We start from the raw sequence: 20,481 nt of genomic DNA, 5'->3' as shown, positions 1-20,481 counted from the left end.
ACGATGGTGCTAGCAATAGAGAATAGGCATGTTTGTGCCTTTTAATTTCAGAAAGTGTATTATGGAATAATAATTGATGTAAAAATATGTGGTTAAAAAAGAAAAAAATTATTTATGTGTAATATTATTTTACTAAAAAATATGTTGTTAAAGTGAGTACTGTAAAAAAAATAATATAGTAGAATAGTTGACAAACAAAACTAAGAAACTTTTGTGTCTAGATTTAAAGATACTATCTATTGCACAAAAATTTGATGCTCTTTAAATTTAAATCAACTTTTAACTACGATAAGCAAAAATAAAATATATCTATATAGACTGCATAAACACACGTATACAACAAAGACAGACAAAGCTTAAAATTTTAAAAAATAAAAACTTTTAATTGTGAAGGAAAAAAATAATTAAAAACAAAGGAAACCTACCATTACCTACATGGCACCCACATCACATAAATTTCTATAAAGAGTTTATCACACGTAATGCAACATAGAACGACAAAACTCAAAATATATACCACTTTTTGCGTGACAAATAAAAAGTAAATTTAAAATAAAAAAATTACCAATACCTACGTGGCACCCACATCATATACTTTTTAAATAGACGGCATATCACGATTAAAACTACATAGAACGACAAACGTAAAATCAAAACAACTTTTGGTTGTAATAAATAAAAAAGAAAAATAGGTCATTATCTAGATAGCATCCACATAGTGCAACATTTTAATCAAATAATATTTGGTCCCAATATTAAATAAATACCTAGAACAATATATGTGTGGATATGAATGCATGCACAAAGAGAAAGTATGTAAAGGGGCATAAACTTTTTCTTGATTTTTATTAACCTTTTCTATGTATTGGCAAGAATAAGAATCAATGTCATGTTCTCTTCTTTTTGTGTCACTTTGCCAAAAGAAATCTCTCAAAAATAATTGATTTTGATGCAAAAATGAGTGGGAAAAGCATTAGCCAAATGCCTCTCAAATTGAAAGGAGATCTTAAAAATATTGCACCCACCAAAGATTCTCTTACAAAGCCAATTTATGGGGAGACAATGATGTAGTCCAAATATCTTTATATTCTAATGCTATTATTTATTTGAGTCCCACCAGCTAATATTACATACCATCAAGTTTAGATATGTTAATTCTTCATTTTTTAGTATTTGTAGATTTATGAAAAATTGTCATAATATGTGATTGTTGATGTTGCATGATCATTTCTAATTGGATCTTGCCAAGAATATACTACGTTGATTCAATGTCATTATCTTCCTCTTAGATACACACGATACCTATATGAATATCATATGGTTGATATCGCACTTACAATTAGTGTAAAACATAACATCATAATTTGTGATGATTAAGGCGACTCGTGTACGTTTATTAAGGGCTAGTTGATTGAGTGGAGGGAATTGACAATAATAATAACTACATAATAGATCAATTTTCCAATATTAATCAAGCAAATTCCTATTAAATGAAGTTTTTTACTTTTCGAAAAAAAAATAATAATAAAGGGAATGAGGGCCACAGACCCCTATAAGCGGGGCTTGACACGGCTCAACCAGTACCTGCTCGACCGTGCCTAAAGCATGTCATGCTGCCCGGTCTGGATAGACAGAACTTCGACTGAACTGGGGTAATCTTGAGGAAGTGCTAGCCCTGACTATAGATAGTGAGATGGGAGAATTTTCGAATTCACAAAATGCTTTGAAAATTGTATAACAAAACACATACATTGCCAACATCCTCGAGACATTTGTACTAACTGATGATCAGGATCCATGGCAACATAGTAGAATGACTGTTCGACTTTAGGATAATCATCCAGTCTAGCTCTACTCAAAGACGATACAGGACGCAACTAAACATAAAAACAAGCACACACATGTTATGATCATTGGACATTGTCTTTCTTCTTGTTTGCACATTCTATCTGGCTTCATGGATACTCGAAACAATGGGGTTGGCAAAGGCAGTCAATGGCATGCATCAGCTTTCTCCGAGGACCAACAGCTACTGCACCCATATCTTTAAGCTTTTGCATGGTAAGATTAGCCAACTGATATTTGTTGACACTCCGGCTCTGAAAAATGGATATGAAGCGGCTAAGGCCTAGAGAAACTAGCCAGTTGTTCAATCCTCCAGCACTACGGAGTTTTTTCTCGAGATATAATGCTCTCATTCTCCGATTCAGCAGTGTGCTCGTATCAGCAAATATCATAAACTTCTTACTCACTTTTGATGTGCTGCCAAATCTTATCATTTCATCCTCTCTAAAACTATGAATTGGTGAATTGTCCAAATCAACCCTGTGCTGTAGCTCGGATGGTGGAACAGGTTCAGAAGGATGAACTATATTAGCTGGTGGAAGATCCTCCTCAGGAGACACCGAGATGGATTTCTCCCTTGTAGGAGACAAATGCGTTTGGACACGTGTACCCGATGGACACTGTGGCTCAGAATTAGTTTTTCCAGGCTTTTCTTGTATCTGAGGTTCTGCCGTGTTAGGATTTATGGGCTGTTCCTTGCTGGCCAATGGTGGGATTAAAATAGTGACTCTCTGCTTCTTGACCACCACCCAACTATCTTCATCAGCTGGGTCCACCTCTGGGGCACCTTGATATTTTTTCTTCTTTGCCGTATGTCGTGATTTTGGTTTTGCCATTAGCTGCAGAGATGGAGCCAAGTTATGAAACACGTTCAAACTTCTACAGAAAGGACATGCTACCTCAATTTAATTTTCCATTCAACTGGTAATAAAGGAGCTACAAACAGAACATACATAAAAGTTGATAAGTAAAGCAGAATACATATAAATAACAACTGGATTGGATATATTGTAGCCATGAAGCACAAACACAGAATTCAGGATTACACTTCTCCATTTAACTATAGAAAGAATAAATCTTAATACATTGATTAGTATATTTGCCTGGTAGTTTTTTGCTCAAACCTCCAGTGTATCAAATAGGTGAGACCCATTACTTAAATGGGACCTGGCATGAACGAATAACAAACATGTCAATATTCAAATGGCAGGGAGTACTGAGTTCAGTACTCCTAGAGTACTAGAAATATTATCCTTCAACAGGCCCCCACCCCCAGAAAACAAGAAGTTGTACTTCCATATCAATTCACATATATTTAGGGTGAACTGCAAGCACTGCCACCAATGTTTTTTTTCCTTGGCATTAAGCTCCTCAACCTCCCATTTTTCAAAGATTTAGTCCCTACACACTCCAGCTAGTTGCCTAAGGAACAATAGATGAACTTACAAGAAAATGCTCAAGGCTTTGAAGCCAAAATTTGACAACAAAAGCAGGAAGAAGGGGTGTGTACTAGAAAATGAAGGAACCAACACCACCCACCAAACATCCACATGCGGAAATGGAGGTTGGGGCGGGAGGGGGCTGATGGTGTGGTGGTGGGGGAGGAACAGGGAGCCGCTAGCCGGGAGGGAGGTTAGGAGGTGGGGGGAGTTGGGAAGAAGATGATATTTTTTCCCTATATATATATATATATTAACCTCATTTTAGCTTGAGTATAATTTGTATTTTCATGATCAGTTGACTTTTTTTAGACGGAAAGTCAGAAACCATGAATGAGACTAATTTCATCTAAAAATAGAAGGTTGAAGCACTTAATGCCAATATAAAAACGTTGGAGACATAAGTGACTATAGGGTCAAACATTAGGGAGGGATTGGACAATTTACCCACATTTTTCATGAGGAAAAAATTGGGAAGGTTCACATATACTTGGACCATCATAAACTACATTTGGCAATTTTTTGGATATTTAACCGATTTTGTGCAACTGTGAGGACTGCATTAAGCCTCTGTTTGACATCCATTCTTTCAAAAGAAGGAATTTTGAATAGTAAATTTTTGGAGAATGTATGGTTAAAAAGTAGAAAAATGCTTTAGGTTTACGTGAACAATATGTTATTGTATAATGTGTCCTTGAAAATTAGTATGAAAAAAAAAAAGAGTTTTGAAAGAATGGCTGTCAAACAGGGGCTAAGAAAATAAATTCTATCTGTTTTAAGAAGTCATTCCATACAATGCATTCCTATTTGCATCCCACAAACAACTCAAGCATATCGGACATCTGCTATGAGACTCATAATAAAACATTAAAACTGCATGGTCCATTAGATTAACTGAACAACGGATATGATAGTCAAAACACCTATATCGTCTGCATCTAGCCCAGTAGAAAAACAGAACTTGCCAGACTCGATTTTTTGAAGCAACTATTGGGAGGCTTTCTACCAGTTTCTACATTTCTCCACCCCATATGACAAAAGCTCGAAAAAATAAACAAAAATACTCTTATAAGTCATTTTGTGAGACACTTTTTCCCTCCAGTTTCAGGCAGATGCTACACTAACATTTCTTTCCCAGAATTTAGCCCTTGTGTGGGAGTGATTATTTGAAAAGTGGTGGATAAAAAGTAGGGAAAAGTTATGCGGAAATGTGAAAAATCTTATTTTTCTTCTTCTTCTTCTTTCTTTTTTTTTTTTGGAAAATGTGTGGCTGAAAATGAGTGAGGAGAAAAAAGTGATTCTCAAATAATCACTTTTAAACAAGGGCTTATTTCTCTTTTGCATCTGTATCAAAATTAGTTGGCACCAAGTCAACTTACTTTAAGAGATATCAAGCTGAAGTTAACATAGAAAGCAAAACAAATACAATTCGTTGACATTCTATATTAACAAACTAATATGTATATTGCTCTCCGAAAATTTACATTTAAAAATGATATTTGTTAAACATAGAGAGATGAAGACTCAAGAATACCAAAGCTACCAACATTTATGACCATTTACTGATAGAGGAAAACTACCAACATAAGATTACAAGTTATCTATTTTAATCTCTAATAAAAGTTTATAGCTGCAGTACAGTTCACTAACAGTGCCATTGGTTGCAAAAACTTTTCAGTCTGATTGCAGTTGCCCAGCATTTAAAGGAAAGATAGAAATCCCACCATGCCTGTCAAGAAAGCTAAATATCCTTTCTTTTTTTCTCATTTTTTTTTTCATTTTTTTTTTTTTTCAAAAGATGAAGTGGACAGGAGAACAAATCATGTTATGTCTCTTGCTTAATATGATTATGTTGAAGATATGCCAATAATTTTATCTCTACTTCATCATGAACAACAGATATTTCCTTGAATCCTACACTCTTTTACCTCAATCTTGGAAGAATTGCTTTACTATGAGTGCAAACTATAAAGCAAAAAACGGGGGAAAAAAATGAAACGAAATATTATTATAAAGTTAGCTGAAAGAATTTTGTAGGTCTCCCTACTTTTTCTAGTAGATGCAGAAGCACCAGTAAATATTAAATGATAATACAGTTGTGTTTGTTTCAACATGGTTGAGCTTTGATTGATTTTAATTTTAATTTGAGGAAGGATTTAAGCTTGGACAGATATCAAATCCATTGGTTTTAAAATTCACTAATTGGATTTAATATCAATGGATTTGCAAAATAATTGTAGGCATCAACAAAATTTACAAGCATAGATGTCAAAATTTGTAATGAAGAATCCATCTCATTAGTTAAATTGGTTTCGATTCATTATGGATTTCAAATTTTTAACATAATCCATCAACCAATTTTAAAATTCGTTGATGAATTTGGCAAATTCTCCCGAATTTGAGTCATTAGGTAATCCTCTCTGTTCTTTAATGGATTTCAAATCCGCCAAATTCATTTTGTTGTCCAATCAATGAATTTACACCAGTTTGACATATCATCTAACTGCAATTTCAAGAATTAGCTACGAATGTACGTGATTTTAAAATGACTCCAAAAGTCTGCCCAAATACATCACGAGGAAGGAATTATACTATGGCTGATGTATTTGGATATAGACTTAAAAAGCATAATAACTCAAATATGTTCAAACAACTGGAATGCATTTCTTGTTATGAAATTCATGTTCATTGGTCTAAATCCTTAAATCAATGGACCTCGAGTTACTGAACTAATATAAATACTCGTACACTTCATAAGAATTTCCAGTGTTCGGTTGTATCATGAAGGTGAAACTTGCACTTCTTTGTTAAGGTCTGGAGATTAATATCCTCTATTAACTTAGAGTTTGCATGAAAGGGGTCTCGTTACAACTATATCATTCTACAGATTGATAATTCTTATCTATAATCCCCTAATACAAGTACTATATCACTGTTTTATAGATTTGTCTGCAGGTCCAATATTTTCTTTAGTCAAAACATAGAAATTTTCATAGAGAGGCAGTACATTAAGACCATTGTTATATCTTTCTCACCCACTGTTCTACGCGCACAACCTAATGTAAGACCACTCGAGAATCCCATTACTATATTTTCTTGAGATTTCTGTATCTGTAAATACCCTTATAAAAACATAATATCATTGTTTATTTAAATTTGACTATGGATCCAATCTTTTATTCCTATGAACTATAGGGATTTTCAGCAAGGGCAAGTACATGAAAATAAAAACATGTTTTACTTACTTCTCACCCATTCTATCAGCACCATGATCGAATTTCTACATAAAATTTGAAGGAAAAAGAATTCTTTTTGCTCACAGTGGAAGTTTTATTAAATAATACAAAGTACAGTGTAATTGTTCTATAAATTTGACTATTTCTCCATTTGAACTGTAGGGATTTTCATCAAGAAGCAGTACATGAAAATTAAGACAATTCTACATATTTCTCTATTGAGAGACAAATCATTAACTACCAACCAAGTTACCAGAGAGTTTTAATTTTTAACGCAAACTTAGAATACTTCAGCCCCCCAGCTTCTTTTCACAGTACAATAAATTGCCTATAATATATATGTTTATTCATAATCATCTACATAAGTTTATGGATTTAATATAAGCATATAGGTTCAAGGTGAAGGGGACGAACCTGGTGAGATTGTGGGAGTAAGTATCGGACTCCAAATTCTTTATAAAGCTTATGAAATCGAGAAATTCGAACCCAAGAAATCTATAGAATAAAATCCTGATCTTCCACGAGAATCTTCCGAAATTTTGTCTGATCTCTCTTGCCCTTTCGTTCTTCTGTTGACATTGACAATTACAGAACGAGCTTGACGAAGGCAGTGATGAGCTTAAAATTCTTTATTTACAAGTATTAAGTAGATTTGTCAGTTTTGATTTTTCTCATCGGAGAGAGAGAGAGAGAATCTTTGACTGAATTTGAAACTAAAGTAAGTTTGGGGACTCAATTGAGATTTTTGTTCAAGTTTATGGGCTGCTAATAAAATAACCCATATTTCTGTGTTCGGTAAGATTATCCTACCCCTTCCTTCTTCTCAAGCAGGAGCCTGGCTCACTCTCTTTAATTTAGGAGTAGCCATGGTTCAGTTGAAGCCTATCATTGCTCGTCTTTTCTCGCTGTATCTGCTTGTACCTTGGACTTCTGCCAAGTCCACCGACGTCAATACTGCAGTATGATTACCGAATTCCCTTTGCTTTTTGTATTTTTCTAGTGTAAATTTAAGACGCTGGAGTTCCATTTATTCGTTAATTTGATTTTTTCTTTTCAAACCGGATAATGTATTTTTAAGATTAGGGTATTGACCTTTCCTGTATTATTTAATTTTTCTGGAAAAATTATTGATTTTGGATTTCGTTTCAGTTTTTTCAAATTTCTTGAAATTCAACGTCTTCTTAACATTTTCTGAAGCAGTTTATGGTTTTTCGACTATCCCTGTAATTTCATATAGTCAGTCAGTCAGTTTGATTTCTTCTTTTCACACTCAATCATGTCGTTTTTAAGATTAGGGTGGGTTTTTATTGTTATTATTCTTATATTAGTTTTTCTGGAGGATCTGGTTGGGTTTGTTCGGATCAGTTTTTCAAGTTTCTTGAAATTAAAAGAAATATAATTTTTTCTTTGTAATATGGATCATAATTCTATTAATTTTGCCTTTCTCCAAATGGAATGCAGATAAGAAGGCTAATGATGATGTTAAGGTCAGTGGAGTGGAGATAATTCCTTACCCTATTTCTAGCGGCAAACAAACCACCTTCAGCATTGTTGCATCTTCCGGTAATAGCATATGCCTCGAACACTGAAATTTCATTTTTCTATTCCTCTGATTTTTGCTTAAACATGTTTCAGAGTCTCCAGTTCTTTGCAAATGTCTTTTCAGTGAAAAATAATAACATTTGTTGTGCCTTTATTGTTCTAATAACTTCTTTATGGTATAAAATGGATGGGATAACAATGTCCAAGAAAATAGTACCCCTTCATCCAGAAATACTATTCCTTCGACTTAGTCAAACTGACTTTCATTGGTTTTGCTGCTTCTCTAAATGCAGAAGAGACTCATTAGATATATCTTTGTATTCACTTTAATATGTTTCCAAATAATAAATGACTAATAATTCATTCATAAAAAGTTGCTTGCTTTAACAAATATTCACAGGAATGGGATTTTTGGCGAGGCATAATTAAACATTCTATACACCCTCGAAAGCATGTTGCCTTGAAAAGCTGAAGAACAAGTTCTGTGTGCAAAAGAGGTGTTTCTTTCTTTCTTCTTCTTTTTTCTTTTTTTTTTTTCCCCCCAGGTGGTGGGTGGGTTTGCAAAGAGTAATAGCATACTCATGTTTTCATGTTACCTAACCTTCGAGTAGTAAAAGTACTTGTGCTTATATCTTTTACGTCAACCAGAAGATAAAATTGACAAATTTCCTTCTTATCCATTTCTTCTAGCTGAAAATTACCTTTCTTATGCCTCCCACATTTTTTTTTGTATTTTATATTTCTTTACAGATCCTTTATGTATGAATGAAAGAGAAGCATCATTAGATGTCTTCTTGCGGATCTCTGACGGTCGACTTTAAAGTTTCCATTATGGATTTATTTTGGTTTTCCAGCTTACTAGTAATAAATGAAGTAGGAAGAACTAGATGTGTGGTTTACCATATATCTCTAATTCTGACCTACACTCTCACTATCTCCCACCTCCCTCACAAATTTTTGAGTATCATTGGAGGAAGCATGTCATGTATCAGCTTATTGGTGATAGATTAGCGTGAGTTTAAATTGTGAGATCTCAGGCGGGTCGGGAAAAGTACTAGATTTTGATTACTTGGAAGTCGGATGATAGCCATCTAGTAGGTAACTATGTTGCACCAAGATGTTGTCAGATCCAGCGTTTTGAGCTTCGACACCAGCGTTTTGAGCTTCGACACGTGCCAGACATGCTACAATATGTCTTGGAAATGCCATGTGGGTGCGTGTGCCTTTCTAGTTATTTTTTTTTTCCCATCAAGTCCGACACGTTCTTGGACACGGCAAACCTCGGCGGGTGCTCTGAAAAATAGAGAAAAATTAACCTGCTGGCTAGTGCAATGAAAAAGGCCATCGCCGACGAGTGAAGTGGAAAAAGCTATCACCAATTAGTGCAGTGAAGAGAGGGAGAGGGAGAAAGTCAAACCTTAAGGTATTATTATCACATCAACGAAGATGGCACTTGAAAGTTGAAAGCCAAGCCCTATGCAGGGTCAATTTTTTTTTTAAGTGGGTCAATTGTTTTTTTCTTAATTTTAAGATTGGGTTTACAATGGCAGTAAAACTTTTAATACATATAAAGCTGTGTTAATAAATTATAATCAAACTACCCTATATATTTAATATTGTTACATAAGTGTAAAAAATTTATAGAATAAAATATCCTATATAATGCTTTAGTATTTTATTGTAAGGGCTTTGTTTTAATTTTTTCTATAATAATGAAAGTATGCTGAATTTTATGATGTAACTTATGAGAAATACTACACGTTTATATACATGTATTTGCGTATCCTAATTTTTAAAAAAACTGTATCGGCATACCTGTTTTATATCGTATCCAAATAATTGCTTTTTAGGTAGGTACACTATTTAGTATTTACTATGTCTGAGGACTCTGAGAGCGTATTTATTTCTTTATGGCTACATGTTTGACACCAAGACAATGATTATCCAGTTAGTACACTTTCTAGCTCCCATGACTAAGAACTGTAAGACCAGATTAATTACTTTATGGCTTCTAGTTTTAAGCCTAGTGATCTGTGGAGGAAAGCAGAGCCAAGAGGGAAACATTTGGTTTCTTACTAGGAAGAATTTGACATTATTAATATTGACCTCCCTGTACTGTACTGGTAGTTTATACTCGTGCTCCTTCACATGCTTTAAGAGTAACAATGAATTTGGCTGCTGCTATGGGATTCATGAATTCTCACCAGTTTGTGTGTAGATATAGAGCTTCTCCACTTTCATATTCTTTTGATTGACTTCTAGGAGTATTTCTTCGTCCTCTCACATGAGTAGGGCACCATTCTATAACATAGTCTGGAACTTGTGGAGAGAAGGGACTGCCACAAGCGACAAAGGAAGGCAGTTTTATCGCACCAATGAGTTGATACGTGCAACTAGAGAATCTAATGAAACATTATAATTTCAAACATGCTATTCTGCATGAATGTAGCTTCAATTGCAACTTGTTCTTGTGAGCTGAAGATTTACCTTGAATTACCGAGCAGATAGAGAATTCTCTGGTGGGAACTCACAATCGATGTTTCATACCTCAGATTTCATGTCCATGGTGAGACTCACGATCTCTGTGGAAAGACAAGATGTCCAGTTTCTGTTGGCGATTCTGCGATTTCTCATTCCCAAGTTTACCTGGAATTACGCCACCTGTAAGTAACCTTTTTTAGTATGACCTGGCATTCCCGTAAGTGCACTGCCCATGTCAAGCCTAACTTCATGTATTGCCATAAGTACGAATATCCCCTGAAAATGTTAATTTACCTAGCATCAATAACTGCGCACCACCCACGCAAAAAAAATAAAATAAAAATAAATATCGAATCAAGGGCAATAAAGGAAATATAAAAATGGAGAAAGGGCCCTGATATTTTTCGCTTTTCTCATGAAGCTAATGTTCTTGACGTTCGCAGGGTTCATACACTCTTAAAATGTCAAGGTAGATGAGCACAAGAAGCAATCGTCATGCATTACTTTTTTACTTCAGCATTGATTTTGCAGCATCAGAAACCTTGGCTTCAAGTTAAGCACACTCGAGGATTTGCTCCACTGAATCTACATCCTGGGCTTCAGATGTTGTAAATAAAAACTTTCTATTTCGAATGTTATAAACCTCGTATCTGTATCCACGTCAATGTTAATATTAGGGTACTGGTTCTGGTGTTCTTCAATGTATGTTGATTAAAATTCACTAATCACTGTTTGGGCCATAATTCGAACAAAATAGCTATGCAGCCTCAGATATACGCTAATTTATTTCTTCCGTCTTTGCTGTCAGTGTCATCCCGACTCCACTTTCAGAATCGAGACTCTTTACAATTTCCACTCGAGCTTTTCCTTGAGAAAATTCTTGAAATCAACAGGGCAACAACCAACATGAAATTGTTTCGTCAAAAAAGGAAAAATCTGGTCCAGTGATGTTGGCGTTATGATCGAAAAAGTATCTTTTTAAATAACGGTAAAAAAGAATTCATGTTTGTGATGGGAAATTTTACATAAAAATAAAGAACTTCGTTCTTCGTTGACTCGACAAACTATTGTGGTGCAATGATGGCGGATGGAAACAATCATTAATTAACATGCAGGATATGAAGCATCCAAGGCCTTAATCAAAGATATTCAAGTGATAAAGTGATTTACCCATCAATCCGTAATCTGTAATCATATATATGGACCTTAACTAACGTGTTTATAATAATATTTGGACCACATTTTCAATGATTTCCATCACAACGTGACATGCCATAAAATTGGGTTCGATTTCAAGTGCTTCTCTGAGTTTATACTTATTTCATAGTCGTCTCGGCTTCTTGAGAGTTCTCGACTGGTTTAATATGTTTCTTTGTAACGAATCATATTTGTTATAAATGTATTACAAGTCTTATGGGTATGTTTAAAAAAGAGTAGACAACACAATTGACGTGATTTTTACTCAACTTCCTTTTTTCGATTATGGTCCAACGGTGTCTGATATATCTCACCGAACATGCAATAAGGTATTGACTGAAAGGGACATGGGTCATGGCTGGTACTGAAAAGGTTCGATCACCAAAATTGCTTTATATCCACTAAGTCTAATTTAAAGAATGGGGGGAAAAAGCTGCTTTGGCTTTTCCTCGTGGCTGAATTATGAGCCCATGGCACACCTTGTCTCCCAAAATCAACTTCTGGTCCCAACTGTACTGGTTCCGCTAGTGTGAAGTTCCCGTTTTGGATGGTGCAATTTGTGTGTATTTTCCAATCATCATCTTTTTCAGTTGCTAGTGGGCCAGTTTTACGTCCACGTGGATTGTTTGGAGTGGTTGGTGGGATAATGGAAACCAGTGCAGAAGGTGGTACTCCACAGCCTATAACTCACTCTTTATCATTTGATTATTCAAGACTTGATAAAGCAACTAACAATGGCATTCTAAGAACTACTTTCCAACCACTGGAAATCAAAAGAAAAATCTCAATCAGACTTGCCTCTCTAGCACATTCTTGATTATTCATTCTCAGCCTAGTAACGAGCTGGTTTTGGTTTTGAGTATAGTTGCTATCCATTTATGAAAACTGTGCACGTGACATGTCGTTTTGACGAAAAAATGAAGCTGACTTGTACGTGAAGGGACGTCTTGAGGTGGTTCAAGTGTCTTATCTTATTCGTTTATAATTTAGTTTGTCATCAGCACATGTGATCGCAGTTCAGGAAAGAAGAAAACTGAAGAGGAGATGAAAAATATGAAAGGAAGAATCCTTATGAAACTCAAAAACATTTCAACAATCACTCAGAAACAAGGCCTAGTTTTGCACCCAAATTCATTCTTTCAAGCCTCAACTCCTCACAAAGAACACAGCAATGACAACCTTCCTAACTTAGTAGCCAGCAATATCAGTATATCAGAACTTGCAAACAATGTACCGGATGCCGAATTTTCTTCTGTTTCTAATGTGAATAACGAAGAAAAATTTCGACCCTATATAAGATCAACAGATCATGGTCAGCCTGCCATAGATCAGTTACAATTATTGTCTGAGGTTGATGATTTAGTAGAGTTTGGCGAGTCAGCTTGTCGTCCAACGATAGGAGAATTCGAGGGCCATTCTAAACTCATCCCTTTACCTTGCTTCAAGCCGAGAGACATGGAAGATTCTAGAAACTGCGAAAGAAAGGAAGAAAACTATGGATCCCCATCTATATCAGATTTTGAAGAGAAATGTCCTCCAGGTGGAACTGATTCAGTCATATTCTACACCACAAGCCTGAGAGGAATTAGAAAAACTTTCGAAGACTGTAATGCGATCCGCTTTCTTTTGGAGAGTTTTCGAGTAGTATACTATGAGAGAGATGTTTCGATGCATTTGGAATATAGAGACGAGCTGTGGAGAGTACTTGGTGGTCGAGCAGTTCCCCCTAGGCTTTTCATTAGAGGTAGAGACATCGGAGGGGCTGATGCAGTCGTAGGATTGCATGAAAAGGGAATGCTAAGAAAACTCTTACAAGGGATATCCTTAACTCAATCGAATTCTCCTTGCAATGCTTGTGCTGGAATGCATTTTGTTTTATGTTTCCACTGCAATGGCAGTCGAAAAATCACTTCAGATGGGCAAGTAAATGGATTATCATCCATAAGGTGTCCAGACTGCAATGAAAATGGATTAATTAAGTGCTCAATTTGCAGCTTGAACTAAGTGATTTTTTCTTGAGATTTCTTGATGTTTGTAGATATTGTACTGTTCTAATAGCGGTCTACATTGTTTAAATGACCAAAACTACAAATCTATCTGTTAGTCCTTTTCGTTCTTTCTTGTTATTCGATATCTCGTTTGTACAAGTTTTTTCTTTATTTCTAGGACCTCTTGTGAGTTGGTCGAAAAGGCGATTCAAAGACTGCTTCTAGCTGCACTTGATATTTCCCTCAAGTTTACATTGATTTGTAAACCAAGAATCTTTGCGTACCCTAATATCATGTTCAATCACCTCTTAAAACTATTCAGAAGTGGATCATTCTATCATCCTTGAGAGAGACCATTTCACAGAAAAACGAATCTGATTTACAAAATGGAATAAAAAATGTAATAAACTGCAACGGTAGAAATCTCTAGTTTTCCAAAATCTGCTGTAAGTAAGTAAACACAATCAACATGCTTAAATTGAAATGTTCAGTCTATGAAAAAAAAAAAAAATCTATTCACGAGAGGGACGTTACCATTTACCCTAAAACCAAACTAGATAAGAGATTCCGAAGGTATTTTATGAAAATTTACTTATAAGTTTAAGTTGCAGTTTATAAGTGCAGATACACTGGAGTTTACCGTGTCTAATTTTAATATCCGTAAAAATTGATGTACGTTAGTTAATGATTGCCTTGGAGAATCAAACTTCAACTGATGTTAGAGATGTCAATGTATATTCTGTACTTGCATTAGTGGTTGGTTAACAGGAAAATCAGATGAATAGGAAAATATTATAGGGCGATGTTCAAATTATCACTTCAATGAAAGGTAGAACCAAAGGAAGAATATGGTAGAACAATGAGACTTTAAGATTAGAGGTGTTTACTGTTTACATCGAAAGATGATTACCACTTGAGTCCTTAATGCAGCTGAAAGAAAACAAAACCATCTAATACAACTTCACTCGAATAATGAAACAGTCTCCTATCAACTCGACCCCAAAAACGAAAAACAAGTTAGGTATGGTCACACTTTCTTGAATTTACAGTTAACCGTCAAAAACCATGTCTTTAAGCAGAAACCTCAGTTATAGCATGGGCGCGGCTTCTTCTTCTGCCACTTGAGTTGCGCTAATTTGCCGCTCTAGTTGAGTGAAGTGAAATTCAATTTGTAGTCTCTGATGAAGAGTAGTTGATGTTATCAAGCCTTTCTTGATATCATCTTGTAGTTCTCTCATTGGTATTGCGGCCAAGAAACTCTTTATATACTCTTTGCACGACTCTTTACCTTGACAAACAACCACTTCTTCCTCTTCACTCATAATTGGATCCTCGGATCTGGTCACTGGTATCCCTTCTTTCAAACCCTCCTTCGACTCTATCTGCTGCTCTGTATTCAAGTTTTCAGACTCCAATGCAACAACAATTCTCGTATCATCTACGGGTTTTTCTTCTGGAGATTGCTTGGCATCTGGAAGTCTGTAGATAGTCGTATCCCTGTCGAATTTCAGTATGTAAGCTTGACTGCAACCCTCGTAGAGTCGTTCCCCTAATGTGTCGATGATGTAGTAAGCATCTGTTTCGACCTTCAGGACAAAAAAATGGTCATTCCAACTGACAATGAAAACCTGGGATTTTCCACTGCCAGAACAGTCTGAATGACTAATCTCGTCCCAGATATTGTCAAATGACATAGCACCATGCAGAAAATCAAAATTTTCTCCCTCCGTCCCTTCTGGATGGAAAAACCCAATAAACGATTTCCCAGGAACTATACAAAGAGGACGTGTTTTGGATTCGAGGACCGTCTCTAGATCAAAGTGCTTATCAGGAAACCTCTCCCTGTAAATTTCATTTTCGCAGAGATTTCTCCATTCTAACGAGCCTTCTCGGATCAAACTGTCGAACTGTGACTTAATAGGCATGAGGTCATGGTAATTCTGCAACCAATCAGCAATCACCGTAACAAGGGCTGTACATGCACTTTCTCCAGCCGCTTGCTCACTTCGCTGATCAATGGAAGCCAAGAAAACCTGTATTTGAATCTTCATGTGTCCATCGCGACTTGTGATTTCTTTCTGCTCCCAACAACCAACGGTAAAACTATCATCACCGAACTCCGAAACTGAAGATCGATTTGCAATTGAATCTTCATCTGCCTTATGCCACTGCCAAGAAATAAATAGCCATGCTTAAGATGAAAATCGGAAGTATATGATAAATAACCAAGGGTGAAATATATTGCATTTAGGTAATAACCTAAGAATATAGATAAGGTAATGCTATAAATGCAGTGTTACTAACAGTAGTGAAAATTACAGGCAACAATCAAATTGTTAATGTTCCATGAACTTATAATGACTAAAGCTGGTGTATCACACTTGCCAAGATGAAAAAAATAGTCACCTTGTTTCTTAATACATTTCACAAATTTCAGTGCCATGATTAAAATCTAAAGCAACTGCACTAGGTCACAAATGCTTCCCCAATTAGAATATGAATGGTGCAGTTAGGAGGCTCGTTTCAAACCCCGACAAGGAGAAAGAAAAAGGTTGTTACAGCCTTTTTCATTTAACATAGAGAGTAAATTTTCTGAAGAAATATAGGTTTCATAATTAGTACTATATGCCTAAAGACTAAAGTCAAATATGGTATAACTATAAGCCTCACACCAGGTCATAAATGCTTCTCAATTAGAATATGAATGCTGCAGTTAGTCGAACATTACGAACCAAAAAAAGAAGAAAGCAAAGGATGTTATGACTTACCAAAGAAATATAGATATCATAATCAGTATTATAAAGTCAAATATAGTATATAACGGTCAGCCTTATACGGGAATAAAGCCAAAAAAAAAAAAAACGATGATTTTTGCTTCATAATTCAATTAAATAAAAACATGAATAAAAAATCACAAGCTTGAAAAGAAACTTCTTTAAATGGTGTAATTTTAAAGGGGTAATGCATAGAAGTATATAGCAGGTTGGATAATATGAAAAAGTGCTATAGGAATTGTATATGATTGGAAGATCATATACAATAATGGTGAACATGTTAGAAGGGGTAAACCAAACTGACATGTTTTGTGATGGTTGTTAATGATCTAATTGCATTAGCTAATACATCTAGCAATGAACCTAACTGCGAGGTGGAAAAATTCAAGTAGCCAACCTCAAAACTTATTGGAAAAGGTTCTGAGTGTTGTTGCGGATCCTATTGTATAACAAGAAGAGAGCATTTAACGATCCTTACCCCATACAAGAGAGATTCATCAGGGCTCAACTGTCGGCGATCAAAATCAATATCATCTCCACCTTCTTCTCCATAAGCTTTCTTTAACAATGGCTCTCCTTTAGCCTTAGGAGATCTGAAGCTCAGCTTCCTCTTTCTCCAAGGTAGAATACTACGTTTCGAATTCTGCATCAGAGATGGCTCAGATACAGTGGAATCCAAATCATCCTTGTGCAAGGAGCCAACATCTGATTTGCGGTTGCTGTAGTAAATCCAATCTTCATCCTCGCCGTTGATTTTAGCACTAGAGTATGATGACACGCCTGCATACTTAGCATACGCCAATGAACCATAACTAAATGACTTCCTAACAGTGGGATCCTCCTTCATGTGCTCAGATGCTCCTTCAGCATATTCATCAAGTGAGTCTGCATCAAAGGGATAAGCGCACTCGCCCTCTTCACTCTTGGCAGAGCACCTGCCTTCACTACCATCTTCCTCCAGGCAAGCTTTTTTAGCACTCCGAGTCGACACAAAATCTGTAAAGATTTTTACCTTTCTGAGACCGGCTTTAAGCACAGAAACTTCATCTCTATCTATCGAGGAAGTATCTGCAGATGATGGAGATGTTGTGTCCAGCATCATTTGCCTTTGCACCGATACTGTTGGTTCTTGTGCAGCTCTGAGTTCCAATAAGCTTAGACATATCTGAAATCAAAATGGCTGTTAAGATGTAGAAGGAAATAAATAACTTTGAAGCCTCTAATAAAATTTAAATAACCGATATTATGAAGATTTGTGATCCCAAATTGATGTCAGATAAAATTCTGAAATCATACGTACACAAAGTAAGGAACAGCTCTGAGCTGCAGCGCCTGACAATGAGAGTGGAATCTTAACTTCAATCTCTTGCTCTTCATTGTTGGAAGCAAATTCAGCAAGGTTCAAGGCTGCAGAACCAACTATAGGAAACTTGTTCTTCACCCCTTGATTCAACCCCTAAACAAAACCAAGCAAGTTTAGTTCTATTGAACAAAGCCCTGAAAGAAAACAACAATCCATATGTTGATCATAAGAGCTTAATATAATAACTCTTTGACAGACCTCTGATTTTAGAAAAATGCAAATATAGACATAAATGATATAACATTGTAAAGTTGCTAACTTGCAGAACTCGCGATAATTGATAAACAAACCAAGTAAATTAAATGACGTTAAACTCTACCTATTTTTAGCCAAGAGCACATAATACTTGAGTCTCATTAAGCTTCTGTTTGAGCTCCATTATTCAAAAACTTGTTTTTTCCCAAACTCACTATTAATCACACATTCTACCAATAAAATAATTTGCACGTAAACTAAAATTTTTTCCGACTTTTTAACCACACATTTTCTAAAAAATTACTATTATAAAATCCATTTTTTGATAAAAATAGGGCTCAAACAATGACAATATGATTAAAAAAAAAAAACACCAAAATTCACAAAATCAACGATTCCACTAAACGACACTCACACATACCATGTGCCACAACATGTAGAATTTCTGGTTATTAGAACGTGCAATAAAAAATTGGACCATTACAATAAAGACCTAAGTCACTAACTAATTTAACTACTTGTTCAAAAACAGGGCAAAGACAGCCGGCTTTGATATAAGATAAACAAAATTCAGTTATCTCAAACCTTTATAGACTACTAATGAAGAAAAGAAACATTTAACAAGACAAGACATGGTTCAATGATGTCTGCAAAGTCAACTACGATTAAAAGATTCTCCGGCTCACATGGCAAACCACCCCAAAACGACATACAGAATCTATAATTTCAACTAATCATGGGCAAGAAGCACTCAGAAAGCCCATGAAATGGTGGCTTAAAGATCCTTTCACGATATGATGGTAGCATTCTATTAATCTGATAACACAATCCCAAGAATAGGCATTTTGAACCAATTCAAATACTCAATTGACAGGCATAACACAAACGTTTGTGGTAATTTCGGATCCCATCAAAAGACAGTAAAATTGCATAGCCTAGCCTTCATGAAGAATTAAGAAAGTCGTCTAAATTTGGGGCATTTGTCTGCCTATATCTCTTTGAATATTTCAATCTCAAGATCACGTAAAAAATCATATTCTTCTGTAAATAAAGTTGGATTTAACCACAATAGACTCTTAACTACGCCATATGAAAGTTATTCCCTAAATCATTACAACTGATATGTTATTACAACTCTTAAACTGAGATGCACATGCACAAATACCAGATGTTGTGGGATTTTTCTACAGTCGAAGGAAATAATCATGAAACTGAAAATCTTCACCCAATAAGCCAGATATGAGATACCCAATCTTTACCACATCGAATAAAAAATGCAAGAGGTGTTGAAAAATGAAACCCACAGAAGAATCCAAGAAAAGATAAAAATTTAATTATAAAAAATCCAGAAATGTATATTCAAGAATCATGAAAAAATAATAAGAAAAAGAAAAGAAGACTCACATGCAACACAGTAAAGGTAACCTCCCATGGATGAAACAAGTTGTCCCTGTACCCAGAAAGATTACATTCACTCTGAAACTCTTCATCCCACTCCACCAAAACGCCGCCGTTTGGCCCGTCAACCCTTTTCACACTCTCCTCTCTTGTGCAGTTCCTTTTCACCGTCCTTCTAAATGAACCCAACGAAATCTTGGGACCCTTCCACCTGATCTCCACTGAAAGCCCACTTTTATCCTTCTCTGCACCCTCAACTATCCAATCACAACCGCCATCAGCCTCAAGCCTCTGCACTTTAAGTTTCACTTCATATTTTCTTGAAATCAGAGGCGGCCACGGTCTCCACTTCATCATCTTCCCAACCATTTCGTTCCTAACTTCAAGAAATGGTAAAACATGAAGAGACCCAAAAAAAAAAAAAAAATAGAAAAGATTCCTTCTTTCTTCGTTCAAAAATGATTTTGTCTTCTGTCAAATGGGGTCGATAAAGAATGAGTTTAAAGTTAGTGAGAGAAAGAAACACGCATAGAAAAGAATATGCCGTTGTGTTTCTGGGTTTTAATTTTTCAAGATACAGATAATAATTCACATCACACCAATATATACGCAGAGAAAGAAGGAAAAAGATTGAAGAGAGGAAGTGATGGTGAAGTCACCTATGGTGGGGCGAAATGGGGTTTTGCATTTAACGTTTTGTGAACCGTGTTGCAATTCGCAAATGAAACGGCGTAAAAAGTAGGTAGTTGACTTGAGTTACTAGTATTTATTGTCAATGGAAATCTAGATTAATGTGAGTTGAGGTTTGGACAACCTTCATTGTTTTAAACTCTTTTTTGAACAAGATTCGAACCTGGTGATAAAAAACTCAGAATATCGTTTAAATCAGATTTTTTTCCCCCTAATCTTAGAGTCCGATTTCGACAATATTGTTTTACCTCCTCTTTAGATTCGAGATATCATTTAGACTTGATCAGATTGAGCTCCCGTCTGCCCCATTAAATTAAATTTCATTTTTTCCAC

The 20,481-nt window shown here is 35.6% G+C and overlaps 3 protein-coding genes across 3 annotated transcripts; 1 reads left to right on the top strand and 2 right to left on the bottom strand.

Moving 5' to 3' along the window:
• Positions 1–1,694: 1,694 nt before the first annotated feature.
• Positions 1,695–7,381, bottom strand: LOC111367215. The gene is made up of 2 exons (XM_022987973.1): positions 6,935–7,381; positions 1,695–2,684 (listed from the first exon to the last, which is right to left on the bottom strand). The coding sequence occupies exon 2, from the start codon at positions 2,679–2,681 to the stop codon at positions 1,956–1,958; it is 726 nt and encodes a 241-aa protein (XP_022843741.1). The 5' UTR covers positions 2,682–2,684; positions 6,935–7,381; the 3' UTR covers positions 1,695–1,955.
• A 5,065-nt stretch (positions 7,382–12,446) lies between these two features.
• Positions 12,447–14,008, top strand: LOC111367207 (uncharacterized protein At5g39865-like). Its single transcript, XM_022987962.1, has one exon. It carries the CDS (start codon positions 12,785–12,787, stop codon positions 13,742–13,744), a length of 960 nt encoding a protein of 319 aa, XP_022843730.1. The 5' UTR covers positions 12,447–12,784; the 3' UTR covers positions 13,745–14,008.
• Positions 14,009–14,577: 569 nt separating this feature from the next.
• LOC111367198 lies at positions 14,578–20,161 on the bottom strand. Its single transcript, XM_022987956.1, has 4 exons — positions 19,465–20,161; positions 17,803–17,958; positions 16,981–17,667; positions 14,578–15,896 (listed from the first exon to the last, which is right to left on the bottom strand). Exons 1-4 carry the CDS (start codon positions 19,825–19,827, stop codon positions 14,817–14,819), a joined length of 2,286 nt encoding a protein of 761 aa, XP_022843724.1. The 5' UTR covers positions 19,828–20,161; the 3' UTR covers positions 14,578–14,816.
• Positions 20,162–20,481: the final 320 nt, after the last annotated feature.

This window comes from Olea europaea, chromosome 2 (genome assembly GCF_002742605.1).
Source record: "Olea europaea var. sylvestris chromosome 2, O_europaea_v1, whole genome shotgun sequence".
Lineage (NCBI taxonomy): Eukaryota > Viridiplantae > Streptophyta > Magnoliopsida > Lamiales > Oleaceae > Olea > Olea europaea.
The sequence above is the reverse complement of the archived record's forward strand: the minus strand, read 5'-3'. Positions and strand labels throughout refer to the sequence as shown.

Bases quoted from the DNA above. Each gene is read 5' to 3' on its own strand.
- LOC111367198 (XM_022987956.1), bottom strand. From the start codon at position 19,827: ATGGTTGGGAAGATGATGAAGTGGAGACCGTGGCCGCCTCTGATTTCA. The intron at 17,668-17,802 runs GTACGTATGATT...TTTTGATTTCAG, and splicing joins AGAGCTGTTCCTTACTTTGT to ATATGTCTAAGCTTATTGGA. The intron at 15,897-16,980 runs GTAAGGATCGTT...ATTTCTTGGCAG, and splicing joins ATGAATCTCTCTTGTATGGG to TGGCATAAGGCAGATGAAGA.
- LOC111367207 (XM_022987962.1), top strand. From the start codon at position 12,785: ATGAAAAATATGAAAGGAAGAATCCTTATGAAACTCAAAAACATTTCA.
- LOC111367215 (XM_022987973.1), bottom strand. From the start codon at position 2,681: ATGGCAAAACCAAAATCACGACATACGGCAAAGAAGAAAAAATATCAA.